This window comes from Schistocerca serialis, chromosome 6 (assembly GCF_023864345.2).
Source record: "Schistocerca serialis cubense isolate TAMUIC-IGC-003099 chromosome 6, iqSchSeri2.2, whole genome shotgun sequence".
In the NCBI taxonomy this organism is placed as follows: Eukaryota; Metazoa; Arthropoda; class Insecta; order Orthoptera; family Acrididae; genus Schistocerca; species Schistocerca serialis.
In genome coordinates, this window is record NC_064643.1 from 122556339 (window position 1) to 122569897 (window position 13559).

At 47.2% G+C, this 13559-nt stretch overlaps 1 protein-coding gene across 1 annotated transcript in view; it reads right to left on the bottom strand.

Annotated features, from left to right (window-relative positions):
* LOC126483825 (uncharacterized) overlaps nucleotides 1–4776 on the bottom strand; it is an 84006-nt gene extending 79230 nt beyond the window's left edge. The window contains exon 1 of the mRNA XM_050107025.1: nucleotides 4646–4776. Coding sequence (XP_049962982.1) covers nucleotides 4646–4656 — 11 coding nt within the window. The 5' untranslated portion in view covers nucleotides 4657–4776. The remainder of the gene's footprint in view (nucleotides 1–4645) is intronic.
* Between the last annotated feature and the right edge of the window lie 8783 nt (nucleotides 4777–13559).

Below are 13559 nucleotides of genomic sequence, written 5' to 3' on the forward strand. Positions count from 1 at the left end.
GTATAAGTGCAGTTGTTGTGATCATTGGTATCTTAATATGGACCCCCTGCAGTGCGTAAATTGTTTCTTCTCTGTGTCTAACAATCTTCCCGCAAACACATCACATCATTCACTATCTGATGTTTTCTCCAAGGTCGTAACTGCACCGCTAAGTGCATCTATTACTACTAATAACTATAATTATTAATCTGAAAATAAAGTAAATTCTGACGTAATGTTTTCCAATACACTGTCCTCAATCACCAATAAAAATATCTTCACTTTATCCTTAACACCCTATATATGACTGTTTCTTAGTTTGTCTTGTATGTGATCCTGTAACTTGCAACCAACAACGATGTAAGTTTGCTGAACTGTTGTGCCCACGCCCTTCAATGTTTCTCAGTTAGTACACCCATTCTACAATAGGTGACGCACGAGTCGTTTCAGCGTACGACATATATACACGTAAAATAAAGTCGCTGTCCTGTTTTTCTTTATGTACGTTGTGGCAAATCTAAGGAACTACTGCATGCATTTTGATATGGTTTCATTAATATCTCCAAAGGGATAGGAAATCACACAGTTGAGAAATACTTCAGTAAGGATTGCGCAAGTATCTTCTAAACGATCGCACATATGTTGGAAACAGAACAGCAGTTTCCCGTTATTCTACCAAGACTTCGATATAGACTTGACCGTTCCCCTCAGCACCATCACATATTGTTGTCGTCAGACATTTTTGGGACATGTCTGACTCCAAAAGTAAAAAATTCTCTAGTACTTTCGGATAGAACATTTTTACGTCTCGTGATGTGCACAGCTTACACATTTATACTATTTTTAATGACGGAGGAGAATGCTGAGCCGGTCCCACACACCTGCTCGATTTTTCTCTAAGCAAATGTCATTCAGCATGCATTACAGGCCGGCCGATGTGGCCAAGCGTTTGTAGGCGCTTCAGTCTGGAACCGCTCGACCGCTACGGTCGCAGGTTCGAACGCTGCCTCGGGCATCGATGTGTGTGCTGTCCTTAGGTTAGTTAGGTTTAAATAGTTCTAAGGTCTAGGGGACTAATGACCTCAGATACTAAGTCCCATAGTGCTCAGAGCCATTTGAATAATTTGAACCATGCGTTACAAATGCCCACGTGGAATATTTTTATGTTAGTGTATCGATAGCTATGTTACTATTGAGACAGTATGACGAGAAGGAATTGAGAAATGTCCTAGTCGAAAATAATATCTCTGTAGTCGATAAAGCGATTTAAGATAGCAATGAGAATGGAAGATGGTGTCATTCATTCCGACAACGTAAGGACTTACCTGTTCATGTTTGTTATCATTTCAATAGCGGTATCACTCGGTCGCAGAATTTTTGTGGTTTTTAAGGGGGGGGGGGAGTGTCTCTGTCACATACAGAACTGTTAATAATTTGTGTAACTGGGCTCCCTTGGCGTGATTTACGTGTATACTTTTTAGGAAAAAATAAGAAAAATCAATAAGAAAAAGATAGACTGCGACAGGCTCAACTGGTGTAAACAAATTTGCTAGGAAACCACGGTTCTTAGCTTCAGAAGAAGGCAAATATTGTAAATTCAAGGGGCACAAGTGATTTAGTTTCAGGATTTTCTGCAGAATAATAATCATTTTACTGTGAAGATTGTGTTTATAAACGTCGAACTCACTTCATTCATAAATACGGTTTAGAAATCTGTGTCACATAACACCCATCTGTGGATGGCCACCACACATTCTGGGTGCCCCACCTGGGAGTCGCCACGCGTATTTTCTCTGATGTTTCGGCAGATATTAGCAGCTTCGTTTTTGCAACGTGTAGCTGGAGTCAGCCCAGACAAATATTACTCGTCACATGTTTCACGCGACGTCGAGTGTGAACTAAAAGAGTCGATTTGCTTCCATTTAGAAACAAAATCATTCTTTTAAGCAGAATTTTACTTGCGCATCCGATAGAGTAATGCCAGATCAGTCTAATGCCATATTTGTTTTGGAGATACGTTATTAACAGGGACAGTAAGAGACGAGGAATTACCAGTACTCCAGAACAGACTGTGCAGCGCTGCTGCATGGCTGTAGCACGCAGCGCCGGCCAGGGTCGCACGCAAGAGGAGGGTGAGTCGTGCAACATAGACATATAGAACAAGGGTTTTTACTGTCGCTGTTAACACATGTCTCTAAACCGTGTATTGCACTAGATTAATTTGGGACATTTCTGTCGAATAGCCTCGTAAAATTGCGCATGAAAAACTGTTTCGTTTCTAGCGGGAAACAAATCGACACTTTCCGTTGAACCTGGGCGTCGCGTGGTAAGGGACGACTCCTGTTCAAATAACTTTGGACTCGTTAAAGGGGTTTGTAGTAACCATCGTGTTTTCAGAACTTTATTAATGAAAGAAGTAGACACCTCAGCAACATTTTTTTTTATTTGACAAGGAATTTTGGAGTAAAACGTGTTGAATACGGGGATTTTTGTACAGCTGGCAGCCAGCAGGTTTACGCCACTGACAATGAACTGTGTACACTAACACGTGTTACTGGTCTGTTATAGACGACCTTCTACGAAAACCTCCCAAAAATCACTGTCAGGTAGGAACTACGTAGCTGCGGCACGTCTCCGAGCTGCTGCTGCGACAGACGCGTTCTCCAGAGACGCGGGATGTAAACACACGGCGATGTTTCTTGGGGGACCAACCGGGCCGTGCTCGCCAGCCGGGACGACAGGAGAGGAGAGGACCGACCCAGTCCCGCGTAGCCCGCCTTCAAGGCACTCCGGTCTGCCAGCCTCGAGGCCGGCTGCGGGCTTTTAAACGCGAGCCAGCAACGCCCCTTCACTGCCAGGGTCCGCCAGAGGCACTGCACCCGCTGCACCCGACCCCCAAACACCAAGTCTGAAATCTCACTCGCTATAGGCAGTCTGTCGCGACCACGCATAAAGTGAATACATGTGCATCTACAGTCAGCGAGACACCTCATTGTGTATGACGGACAGTATTTTGTGAACCACCTGTCACTTCCCCTTTTGCTGGTAATATTGCGAACGGTGGGTGAGATTCACAAGAAGACGCACAAGAGATTCACAAGAAGACATTTCATGCAATATTTTCATACGTTTTCATTACGTTGTCTTCAGTTTCTTGATGTTGCAGCTGGGCACTCACTATTGCGACATTTTTGAATAAGTACTGTAACTATGAAACACACGGTCTCTGGGCATTGTTATGACATTTGATACGTTTTACCACAATTTCCAACTAACTGTGTTTACACACGAGCTATTGTTGTCATTTCCTTGCACAATATCTGCACAATTGCCCCAGTTGCCTTTATCGGTGGCGAGACTCCAACCAAAACCGTCAACGGAACACGCCACACGCCGTCAAACAATTAAAAAAAAATAGTCTCACAAAAAATTTAAGACCAATCAAAAATTGACGCAATCCTCAAAAAAGAAAAAAAAACCTTATCAGTATTAACAGCCACTTATCTACGAGTATACAGAGAGGCAACATTGGTATCTTTTCCGATGTGAATAAAGAAAATTAGCGGGGAAACACACGTGGAAGGAAAATGACAGCATCAAATCCGTTGGTAACTCTGAAACTTGTAAAGCACCAATTTCGTCGACATACTCTGAAAGGTAAGCTATTCGCTGGCAGGCAAAGATTAAGGCACAACAGTATCGGTGACAGTATTAATTCTTACAATGCTTCTTGGAAGAAGACGAATTTGCCATCGAGACAACATTATAGATAGAAAATAGCACCTCAGACAAATTCCAGAACGCCACAGTGGGATAGGTCAGATAAATATCAGACCAAAAATTGACAAGTAGCGCAAGAAGAGTACGAAACATATAACGTGTTGGTTGCAGATACTGTGTAAGTCACGGTTAAGTACGTTGTAAAAGTAATTACACTTTCTTAAAGCGGGTTAGTCTACAATGTATTCTCTATAGTTGATCCTATTTCATAGCTCGCTTGCTCGTCCTGAACGGGAAAGTCCGTAACAGCTACGAAAACTTGGCAACTTGGATGTGCTGTAAGACGGAACTGTACTGTATAAGTCTCCACTAACATTTCACAACAAATATACAGCTGTGATGGTACGTGACAGTTGGCCAAAGTTTCTTCTCAGTTTCTCCAACTGCGCAATACTGCCGCACTTATGACCGCCGCCACATCAATCTGGTACGAAATGTGACTCATTTTGGGTGTCGGTCACGTTGAACGCTCGAACCTCAAGCTGCTGTTGTAACTACTTTTCTCTGGAATAATTTCTTCCGCTGTAGTGTTGTTATCAGCTACAGGGCAAAAAGTGGCATAATTTACGAAAATACATTCCGTCACTTTTTATAGACACCCTACCCTTGTAGGAGTTGAAGGGAGCGCTTATGTCTGTATCGATCGCGTCATGTTCCTCGAACACCGATAAGGCAATTATCGTTCGGTTTTTGTTTACGGCACAGTACACGCCACCCACTGACGTCACATCCCTCGATTGGTGTCGGCTTTTGATAAGCATCAGTCATCGTGTTGGTTTGTGGCAACAGCGGCGCGAGGAATGCTACCGATCGGGACGGAGTGTTTACGTCGGCACTGGCGGGCAGGTTAAGTGGAAAGTGAAAGCGCGCGCCGGTCGGTACTCACAGGATGACCATCGCAGCTGAGGTGGAGCCCGCTGTGTGTACGCGTCGGTCCCGGCGGCGCGGCGCGTCGGCGTCGCTCGCGGCTCCCCCTGCTGCTGCTGCTCCTCCTCCTCACGCACGCACTCTGCCGCTCGCAGCTCACGCACTCTGTCTCGCACGCACGCACGCAGTGCCGCCGCCGTGTCTCCGCCGCGTCAACTGCCCCGCTCTGCGCGTCGCTCGCTACTGCGCGCTGCCTGCGCGCGCGGGGACATCCCCGCGACCTCGGGCCACGCCCCCTGGCCAATCGGCGGCCTGCGTCGAGGGCGCACTCCCCTCCCTGCCAGCCTGTGGCGCCGCCCGCGCCGCCAGGGTGGCGCCCCTGCCTTCCGCCCAGCTGCCCGCGTCTACTGGCTGCCCTGTGTGCAAATCGACAGCTGCCTCTCGCTTCGCCTGGTGGGCCAGCCAGTAGCAGACAACATTATTTCGCCACTTCCATTAGCATACATCATCATTATCACTTTGAACGGTGCCTCCGCGAAGTCGTCGTACACCTAGGACAAAGCAGTATACTGAACATAGGCGGCCGCAAGGGTGGTGGGCAAGCGGGGGCACTGGTGGGTAAGCTAGATGCAAGGTGAAAACGAGCGAGTGTTCAACGGATCACCACCGGCACTCCTTTTTTTTTTTAAATCTTAAGTTTTATTGAATTGATGGCTTTATGCATAACTAGTTTGAATCATACTCAACAAAAAGAATGAAAGGAAGCTGTTCTGTATAATTCAAACAATCTTAGAAGGATGAAAAATTTTAAGGACTGGGGAGAAATCAACAATGGAGTTCCACAAGCTTCAATTTTGGGTCCAATATTATTCCTTATACAGGGTGATTCAGCTCCCTCTAGCACTGTTGTTTTATACAACCCACAATGTTATAGAAGCGCTACATAATCTACGCGTGACATTTCCATATTCTCTTGCTCCCTACGCACAAGCTAGTGGCCTTACAGAATAAAATGAGCACCATCTTTTTGTAGGAAATTTAAAGTAGTTAATTTCTGTATTGGTATACATGTCACGTGGAGGCCACTGTTTTCGAGAAAAACGTGCAAAAGTTAACTTTAAGTGCACTTCCACCACACACTCATCTCCAGTCAGTTACGATTTCGGGTATGTTGTTCGTGGCACGTCCTGCCACTGTACAAAAATTTACGACTACACCAGGTAGCCCCGATATTCGATCTTTTTTTGGTACCAGTTGACTGGGCTAATTAGTTAACATTATTAATTTAAGCATGCACGTGAGAGCAATGGAAGAAAACACGACTTCTGTCTTATGCTGAAACTTATTACTTTAACACTTTGATCCCAAGTTAGCCCTACAAGCACAGCAGTTTCGCAGTCAGGACGCCTGACGAACAAAACGATGTAATTGTTTACTTTATGCTGTTAACGTTAATGAAACTGTTATTTAAAATTTACGCAAATGCCAATTTTACAATTGTAAGTGCCAGACTAAGCCGGTGGCGTAATAAGGCCAGTCAATGAAGACCAAAAATGTTCGAATGTGGGAAATATTTCGTGCAGTCGCAAATATGTATTCAGTGGTAGGAGGGAGTGCCATGGACATCACACTAGAAATCTTTAGCGGCAGGGTGCGGGTACCTTTGAAAGTCACTTTTGCATGTTCTTCTTCAATAACTCGAAAACTACGACCTCTAGCGAAAACCTACCCCAGAACAAAATATAACTACCTAAAATTTCCTACAAAAAGATCCTGTTCATTTCTCTGTTGGTCTAATAGTTCGCGTGTAAAGAGCGAGAGAGTATGAAAATCTCACGAGTGGTTTATGGAGGGCAGCTATAACATTGCTGGTTGCATATAGCGACAGCGGTAGGGGCAGCTCAACCACTCTGTACATGTCAACCACGTCACTCAAGATTCATCAAGCAGACTGGTGCTTTTGCAATGATACTAGTTTCACAATAAATCCTAGTAGAGGGAAGTGGTTCTCTCTACTACAGTTACAACTCTTGTTATAACTGCTTGAAAAAAAAAAACGACTCCAACCACTGATATGTTTTCCATATTTCTACTCAATAACGTCTTAGGGAATAATTTTCTGGGCTAACTCGTCTCTTAGAAAGTCAATCTTGATTGTACAAAAGCGAGCAGAAATAATAACATTTGATGATCATCCGCGTTCGTCATATACGCATCTCTTCATGTAGTTAGGTATTTTAACTGCACCGTCACACAACATACACTCCTGGAAATTGAAATAAGAACACCGTGAATTCATTGTCCCAGGAAGGGGAAACTTTATTGACACATTCCTGGGGTCAGATACATCACATGATCACACTGACAGAACCACAGGCACATAGACACAGGCAACAGAGCATGCACAATGTCGGCACTAGTACAGTGTATATCCACCTTTCGCAGCAATGCAGGCTGCTATTCTCCCATGGAGACGATCGTAGAGATGCTGGATGTAGTCCTGTGGAACGGCTTGCCATGCCATTTCCACCTGGCGCCTCAGTTGGACCAGCGTTCGTGCTGGACGTGCAGACCGCGTGAGACGACGGTTCATCCAGTCCCAAACATGCTCAATGGGGGACAGATCCGGAGATCTTGCTGGCCAGGGTAGTTGACTTACACCTTCTAGAGCACGTTGGGTGGCACGGGATACATGCGGACGTGCATTGTCCTGTTGGAACAGCAAGTTCCCTTGCCGGTCTAGGAATGGTAGAACGATGGGTTCGATGACGGTTTGGATGTACCGTGCACTATTCAGTGTCCCCTCGACGATCACCAGTGGTGTACGGCCAGTGTAGGAGATCGCTCCCCACACCATGATGCCGGGTGTTGGCCCTGTGTGCCTCGGTCGTATGCAGTCCTGATTGTGGCGCTCACCTGCACGGCGCCAAACACGCATACGACCATCATTGGCACCAAGGCAGAAGCGACTCTCATCGCTGTAGACGATACGTCTCCATTCGTCCCTCCATTCACGCCTGTCGCGACACCACTGGAGGCGGGCTGCACGATGTTGGGGCGTGAGCGGAAGATGGCCTAACGGTGTGCGGGACCGTAGCCCAGCTTCATGGAGACGGTTGCGAATGGTCCTCGCCGATACCCCAGGAGCAACAGTGTCCCTAATTTGCTGGGAAGTGGCGGTGCGGTCCCCTACGGCACTGCGTAGGATCCTACGGTCTTGGCGCGCATCCGTGCGTCGCTGCGGTCCGGTCCCAGGTCGACGGGCACGTGCACCTTCCGCCGACCACTGGCGACAACATCGATGTACTGTGGAGACCTCACGCCCCACGTGTTGAGCAATTCGGCGGTACGTCCACCCGGCCTCTCGCATGCCCACTATACGCCCTCGCTCAAAGTCCGTCAACTGCACATACGGTTCACGTCCACGCTGTCGCGGCATGCTACCAGTGTTAAAGACTGCGATGGAGCTCCGTATGCCACGGCAAACTGGCTGTCACTGACGGCGGCGGTGCACAAATGCTGCGCAGCTAGCGCCATTCGACGGCCAACACCGCGGTTCCTGGTGTGTCCGCTGTGCCGTGCGTGTGATCATTGCTTGTACAGCCCTCTCGCAGTGTCCGGAGCAAGTATGGTGGGTCTGACACACCAGTGTCAATGTGTTCTTTTTTCCATTTCCAGGAGTGTATATTCGCAAATGAAAATCGTCATAAATAATCCATCATAATATTAGAAGAATAGTAATGTCCATATCTACAACACTAGAGGGAAAAATGACATGTATTACCCATTACTGAAGTTCTCAGTGGCTCAGAAAGGAAAAAAATTTTTGACACAAAATCTCTGACAGGTAGGAAATCAAATTTCAAAATAACATAAAATCGTTTCTCCTGGGCAACTCGTACTCCAGGGACGAATTTTTATTTAAAAACTTGTAGACCGTAGAACTGCTAGTTTTTAGGAGTAGTTGCATGAGTAGGATTAAAAGATATTATTTTCGCTAATGGTAACACTAATCTTGTATACGTATCCGGTAAACTAATTAGTTCAACATGACTTCGATAAAAGAATCGTTCAGAGGATCTATGGAAAAAGCAAACTCGTACCTACCTTTCCTCCTCCTGGAATTTCTGGTGGAATTTTTATTGATTTCAGAATTCTCGCTTATTTCTAGAAAAGCTGCTTTCTGATTCTACTCAACTGCAGACGTAGCTTTACCAACTGAAGTTTGTGTGGTACGCCGTGGCTTTAGTAAACACTTGATTTTGTGGTTTTCAGGTCGTTCACGGGAAATTATTCCGTTTTCCTTTCGTGGCAGGAGTTATGGCATCGTTTTACAGTCTTGCGAGATGTGAACCATTACAGAATATAGGGAATCCTGTCTCCTCTTTGTCACTTCCTTGCATAGCGAGATGCAGAATGGGCAGTCCCAGCACCATGCAAAAAAAAAAAAAAAAAAAAGTTGATGCAGTATACCTGCCCGAAATGTGTCCCCATTACACCCAAGAACAGCCCTTTCGTCTACTGCACATCTCAACCCCTCAAAGGTAGGTTTGCATTTAACCCGTCGAGATCGCTTGAAGATCACTACAAAGATCATCCTCACTTTTCTTGCAAAGTTATTTGGTTGTACACTCCTGGAAATGGAAAAAAGAACACATTGACACCGGTGTGTCAGACCCACCATACTTGCTCCGGACACTGCGAGAGGGCTGTACAAGCAATGATCACACGCACGGCACAGCGGACACACCAGGAACTGCGGTGTTGGCCGTCGAATGGCGCTAGCTGCGCAGCATTTGTGCACCGCCGCCGTCAGTGTCAGCCAGTTTGCCGTGGCATACGGAGCTCCATCGCAGTCTTTAACACTGGTAGCATGCCGCGACAGCGTGGACGTGAACCGTATGTGCAGTTGACGGACTTTGAGCGAGGGCGTATAGTGGGCATGCGGGAGGCCGGGTGGACGTACCGCCGAATTGCTCAACACGTGGGGCGTGAGGTCTCCACAGCACATCGATGTTGTCGCCAGTGGTCGGCGGAAGGTGCACGTGCCCGTCGACCAGGGACCGGACCGCAGCGACGCACGGATGCACGCCAAGACCGTAGGATCCTACGCAGTGCCGTAGGGGACCGCACCGCCACTTCCCAGCAAATTAGGGACACTGTTGCTCCTGGGGTATCGGCGAGGACCATTCGCAACCGTCTCCATGAAGCTGGGCTACGGTCCCGCACACCGTTAGGCCGTCTTCCGCTCACGCCCCAACATCGTGCAGCCCGCCTCCAGTGGTGTCGCGACAGGCGTGAATGGAGGGACGAATGGAGACGTGTCGTCTTCAGCGATGAGAGTCGCTTCTGCCTTGGTGCCAATGATGGCCGTATGCGTGTTTGGCGCCGTGCAGGTGAGCGCCACAATCAGGACGGCATACGACCGAGGCACACAGGGCCAACACCCGGCATCATGGTGTGGGGAGCGATCTCCTACACTGGCCGTACACCACTGGTGATCGTCGAGGGGACACTGAATAGTGCACGGTACATCCAAACCGTCATCGAACCCATCGTTCTACCATTCCTAGACCGGCAAGGGAACTTGCTGTTCCAACAGGACAATGCACGTCCGCATGTATCCCGTGCCACCCAACGTGCTGTAGAAGGTGTAAGTCAACTACCCTGGCCAGCAAGATCTCCGGATCTGTTCCCCATTGAGCATGTTTGGAACTGGATGAAGCGTCGTCTCACGCGGTCTGCGCGTCCAGCACGAACGCTGGTCCAACTGAGGCGCCAGGTGGAAATGGCATGGCAAGCCGTTCCACAGGACTACATCCAGCATCTCTACGATCGTCTCCATGGGAGAATAGCAGCCTGCATTGCTGCGAAAGGTGGATATACACTGTACTAGTGCCGACATTGTGCATGCTCTGTTGCCTGTGTCTATGTGCCTGTGGTTCTGTCAGTGTGATCATGTGATGCATGTGACCCCAGGAATGTGTCAATAAAGTTTCCCCTTCCTGGGACAATGAATTCACGGTGTTCTTATTTCAATTTCCAGGAGTGTATTAAGTGCATCGAGTATCTTGCCTTTCAAAAATAATCATAGAATAGGTAGACTACCCAACTGAAAGTTTTCTTGTAGTCTACATGGTTTACCAGAAATGTTCTGTCAAAGTTGGAGGGGTTGTAGAGTGTGTCTGAGAGACAACTCGAGGATAAGAAACCACGTCCGGAAATGTCATGCAACGACGCTACAGAGCGTCGAAATTGTGATTGCTGGCGGCTGACACTAGGCCACCCCTACAGCGGCAAACGTGACTTTGTACACTGACGGACCGAAGACGGAACGTCTCGCAAGTTGTCCACCAAGGCAACAGAGCACCGAATTTGTAGGAGACGAGGCCTGTCTACAACGCAACTAGCTCCATCTTCTCCACTGCTGATTGCGATTGATTGGCGCGATCAGCAGTGGAGAAGATAGAGCTGGTTGCGTTGTAGACAGGCCTCGTCTCCTACAAATGCGATGCTCTGTTGCCTTGGTGGATGACAGTTTTGGACACGGGTTTCCATCGGCTGTTTATTTTTCTCCTGAGGCCCTCTAAACCTCCAGTGTTTTTCGTTATACAGGAGAAAAATAAACTGGAGATGCAAAACCGCGTCAAAAACGTCGTCCACCAAGGCAACAGAGCATCACATTTGTAGGAGACAAGGCCTGTCTACGCGGCAGCTGGTCCCATCTCCTCCAGTGGCTATCGCGGCAATCAGTCACAATCGCTGAACAACAAACAGCGCTCCGAGACGTTCCGCCTTCGCTCCGTCACCGCACAAAGTCTCGTTTGCTGCTGGAGGGGTGTCCTGGAGGCAAGCGCTGGCGTCTCTAACGTCGACGCTCTGTAGCGTCGTTGGATGATGTGTCCAGATAACCTGCTATTGAAGCAGCAGTAACCGATCGAACTGTGCCAGACACTTGTCTGTCCGCAGCTCGTGGTCGTGCGGTAGCGTTCTCGCTTCCCACGCCCGGGTTTCCGGGTCCGGTTCCCGGCGGGGTCAGGGATTTTCTCTGCCTCGTGATGACTGGGTGTTGTGTGATGTCCTTAGGTTAGTTAGCTTTAAGTAGTTCTAAGTTCTAGGGGACTGATGACCATAGATGTCAAGTCCCATAGTGCTCAGAGCCATTTGAACCAATTTGACACTTGTCTTTTATGGGCGTTGCCGACCGTAGCGCCGTATTCTGCGTTTTTAGGTATCTCTGTATTTGAATAAGCATGGGTATACCAGTTTCTTTGGCGCTTCAGTGTATGTGATGTGACGAACGAAAAACGCGAAAACACAAGTCTGCCTTTTAGAAAGCAGAAGGTACATCACTTCATCAGCCGAGCGTCTCTGCAGGCAGGCAACTCTTTGAGCCAATGAGTAGAGGGCTTAAAAATGGTTCAAATGGCTCTGAGCACTATGGGACTTAACTTCTGAGGTCATCAGTCCCCTAGAGACTACTTAAACCTAACTAAGCTAAGGACATCACACACATCCATGCCCGAGGCAGGATTCGAACCCGCGAGCGTAGCGGTTACGCGGTTGCAGACTGTAGCGCATAGAACCGCTCGGCCACTCCGGCCGGCGTAGGGGGCTTAGAAAATTTTCTGGCTGGGTTGAACCTAGTCGTAAATACAAGTTATTGGTATGCAACCAATGACTGAATTCGCACAAACTTCAACTTCCACCTGCAGATTAATATGGTGAGACCTAGGCACGACAGTGAGATGAACTATAAGGTCAATCAAATCATTTTTACTCAGTTTCAGTAATTTCAAGCTTCATTCTGGTTTGCGGACTTTACGATCAACACACTTACAACCACAGCCACGGTTGCAAACGTATACGCTTCTCCCACAACCTTTACCATACTAAGCAAGGTATTAGTTTATATTTGTCAATCTCTGTCAGATGATTTATCGTACACTTGCATTTTAATGAACTGTGTTGTGCTACTTGATTAATTTAACACATAACGACTACCTTATTCATTATTTTAGAGGGTTGCGATTAATTACGGCAGATGAAGAGGACCGCTTTGAGTACCTCTAGTTAACATCCCGATCCATATTCTTACAGATCCTCGGCAAAGGTCTCACAAGAGAAGCCAAATGCTTCATCCACTTATGAACAGACTCCTCTGGATCCATCCTAGTCCATAAAATCTTGCATTGGGTCCAAGAGGAAATCCTTTCATTATGTTCATATTTTTTGGGGGAAAATGATGATGGGGTAAGAGTAGAGGATGGTGGAGGGTGGGGGCATACGTTCGCCCTGAGCGCTGCCATTACTGCTAGTGATATCTTGTGAACAGCCGACATGATTTTCAGAGAAATCGGAGAAGAAAAACAGCGCATTTGGTTCAGTGGAAGTCAAGACCCAAGCTCCTGAATGTCTTAGAAACAAATAAGCCCTCGGTCACAAATATTAAGCAAAAATTGACCAGGTTTCGACGCTACTATGAGCATCGTCTTCAGAATTAAACTAACTGTTCTAAAACATATTAGGTATATAATACATTGATAAAATTAAAGTTTGTACTGACTGGAAAGAGATGCAGTACTTACTGAATGTCTACATCTACATGTACATCTACATCCATATTCCGCAAGTCACCTGACGGTGTGTGGCGGAGGGTACTTTGAGTACCTCTAACGGTCCTCCCTTCTATTCCAGTCTCGTATTGTTCGTAGAAAGAAAGATTGTCGGTATGCTTCTGTGTGGACTCTAATCTCTCTGATTTTATCCTCATGTTCTCTTCGCGAGATTTACGTAAGAGGGAGCAATATACTGCTTGACTCCTCGGTGAAGATATGTCATCGAAACTTCAACAAAAGCCCGTACCGTGCTACTGAGCGTCTCCTGCAGAGACTTCCAATGGAGTTTATCTGTTATCTCCGTAACGCTTTCGC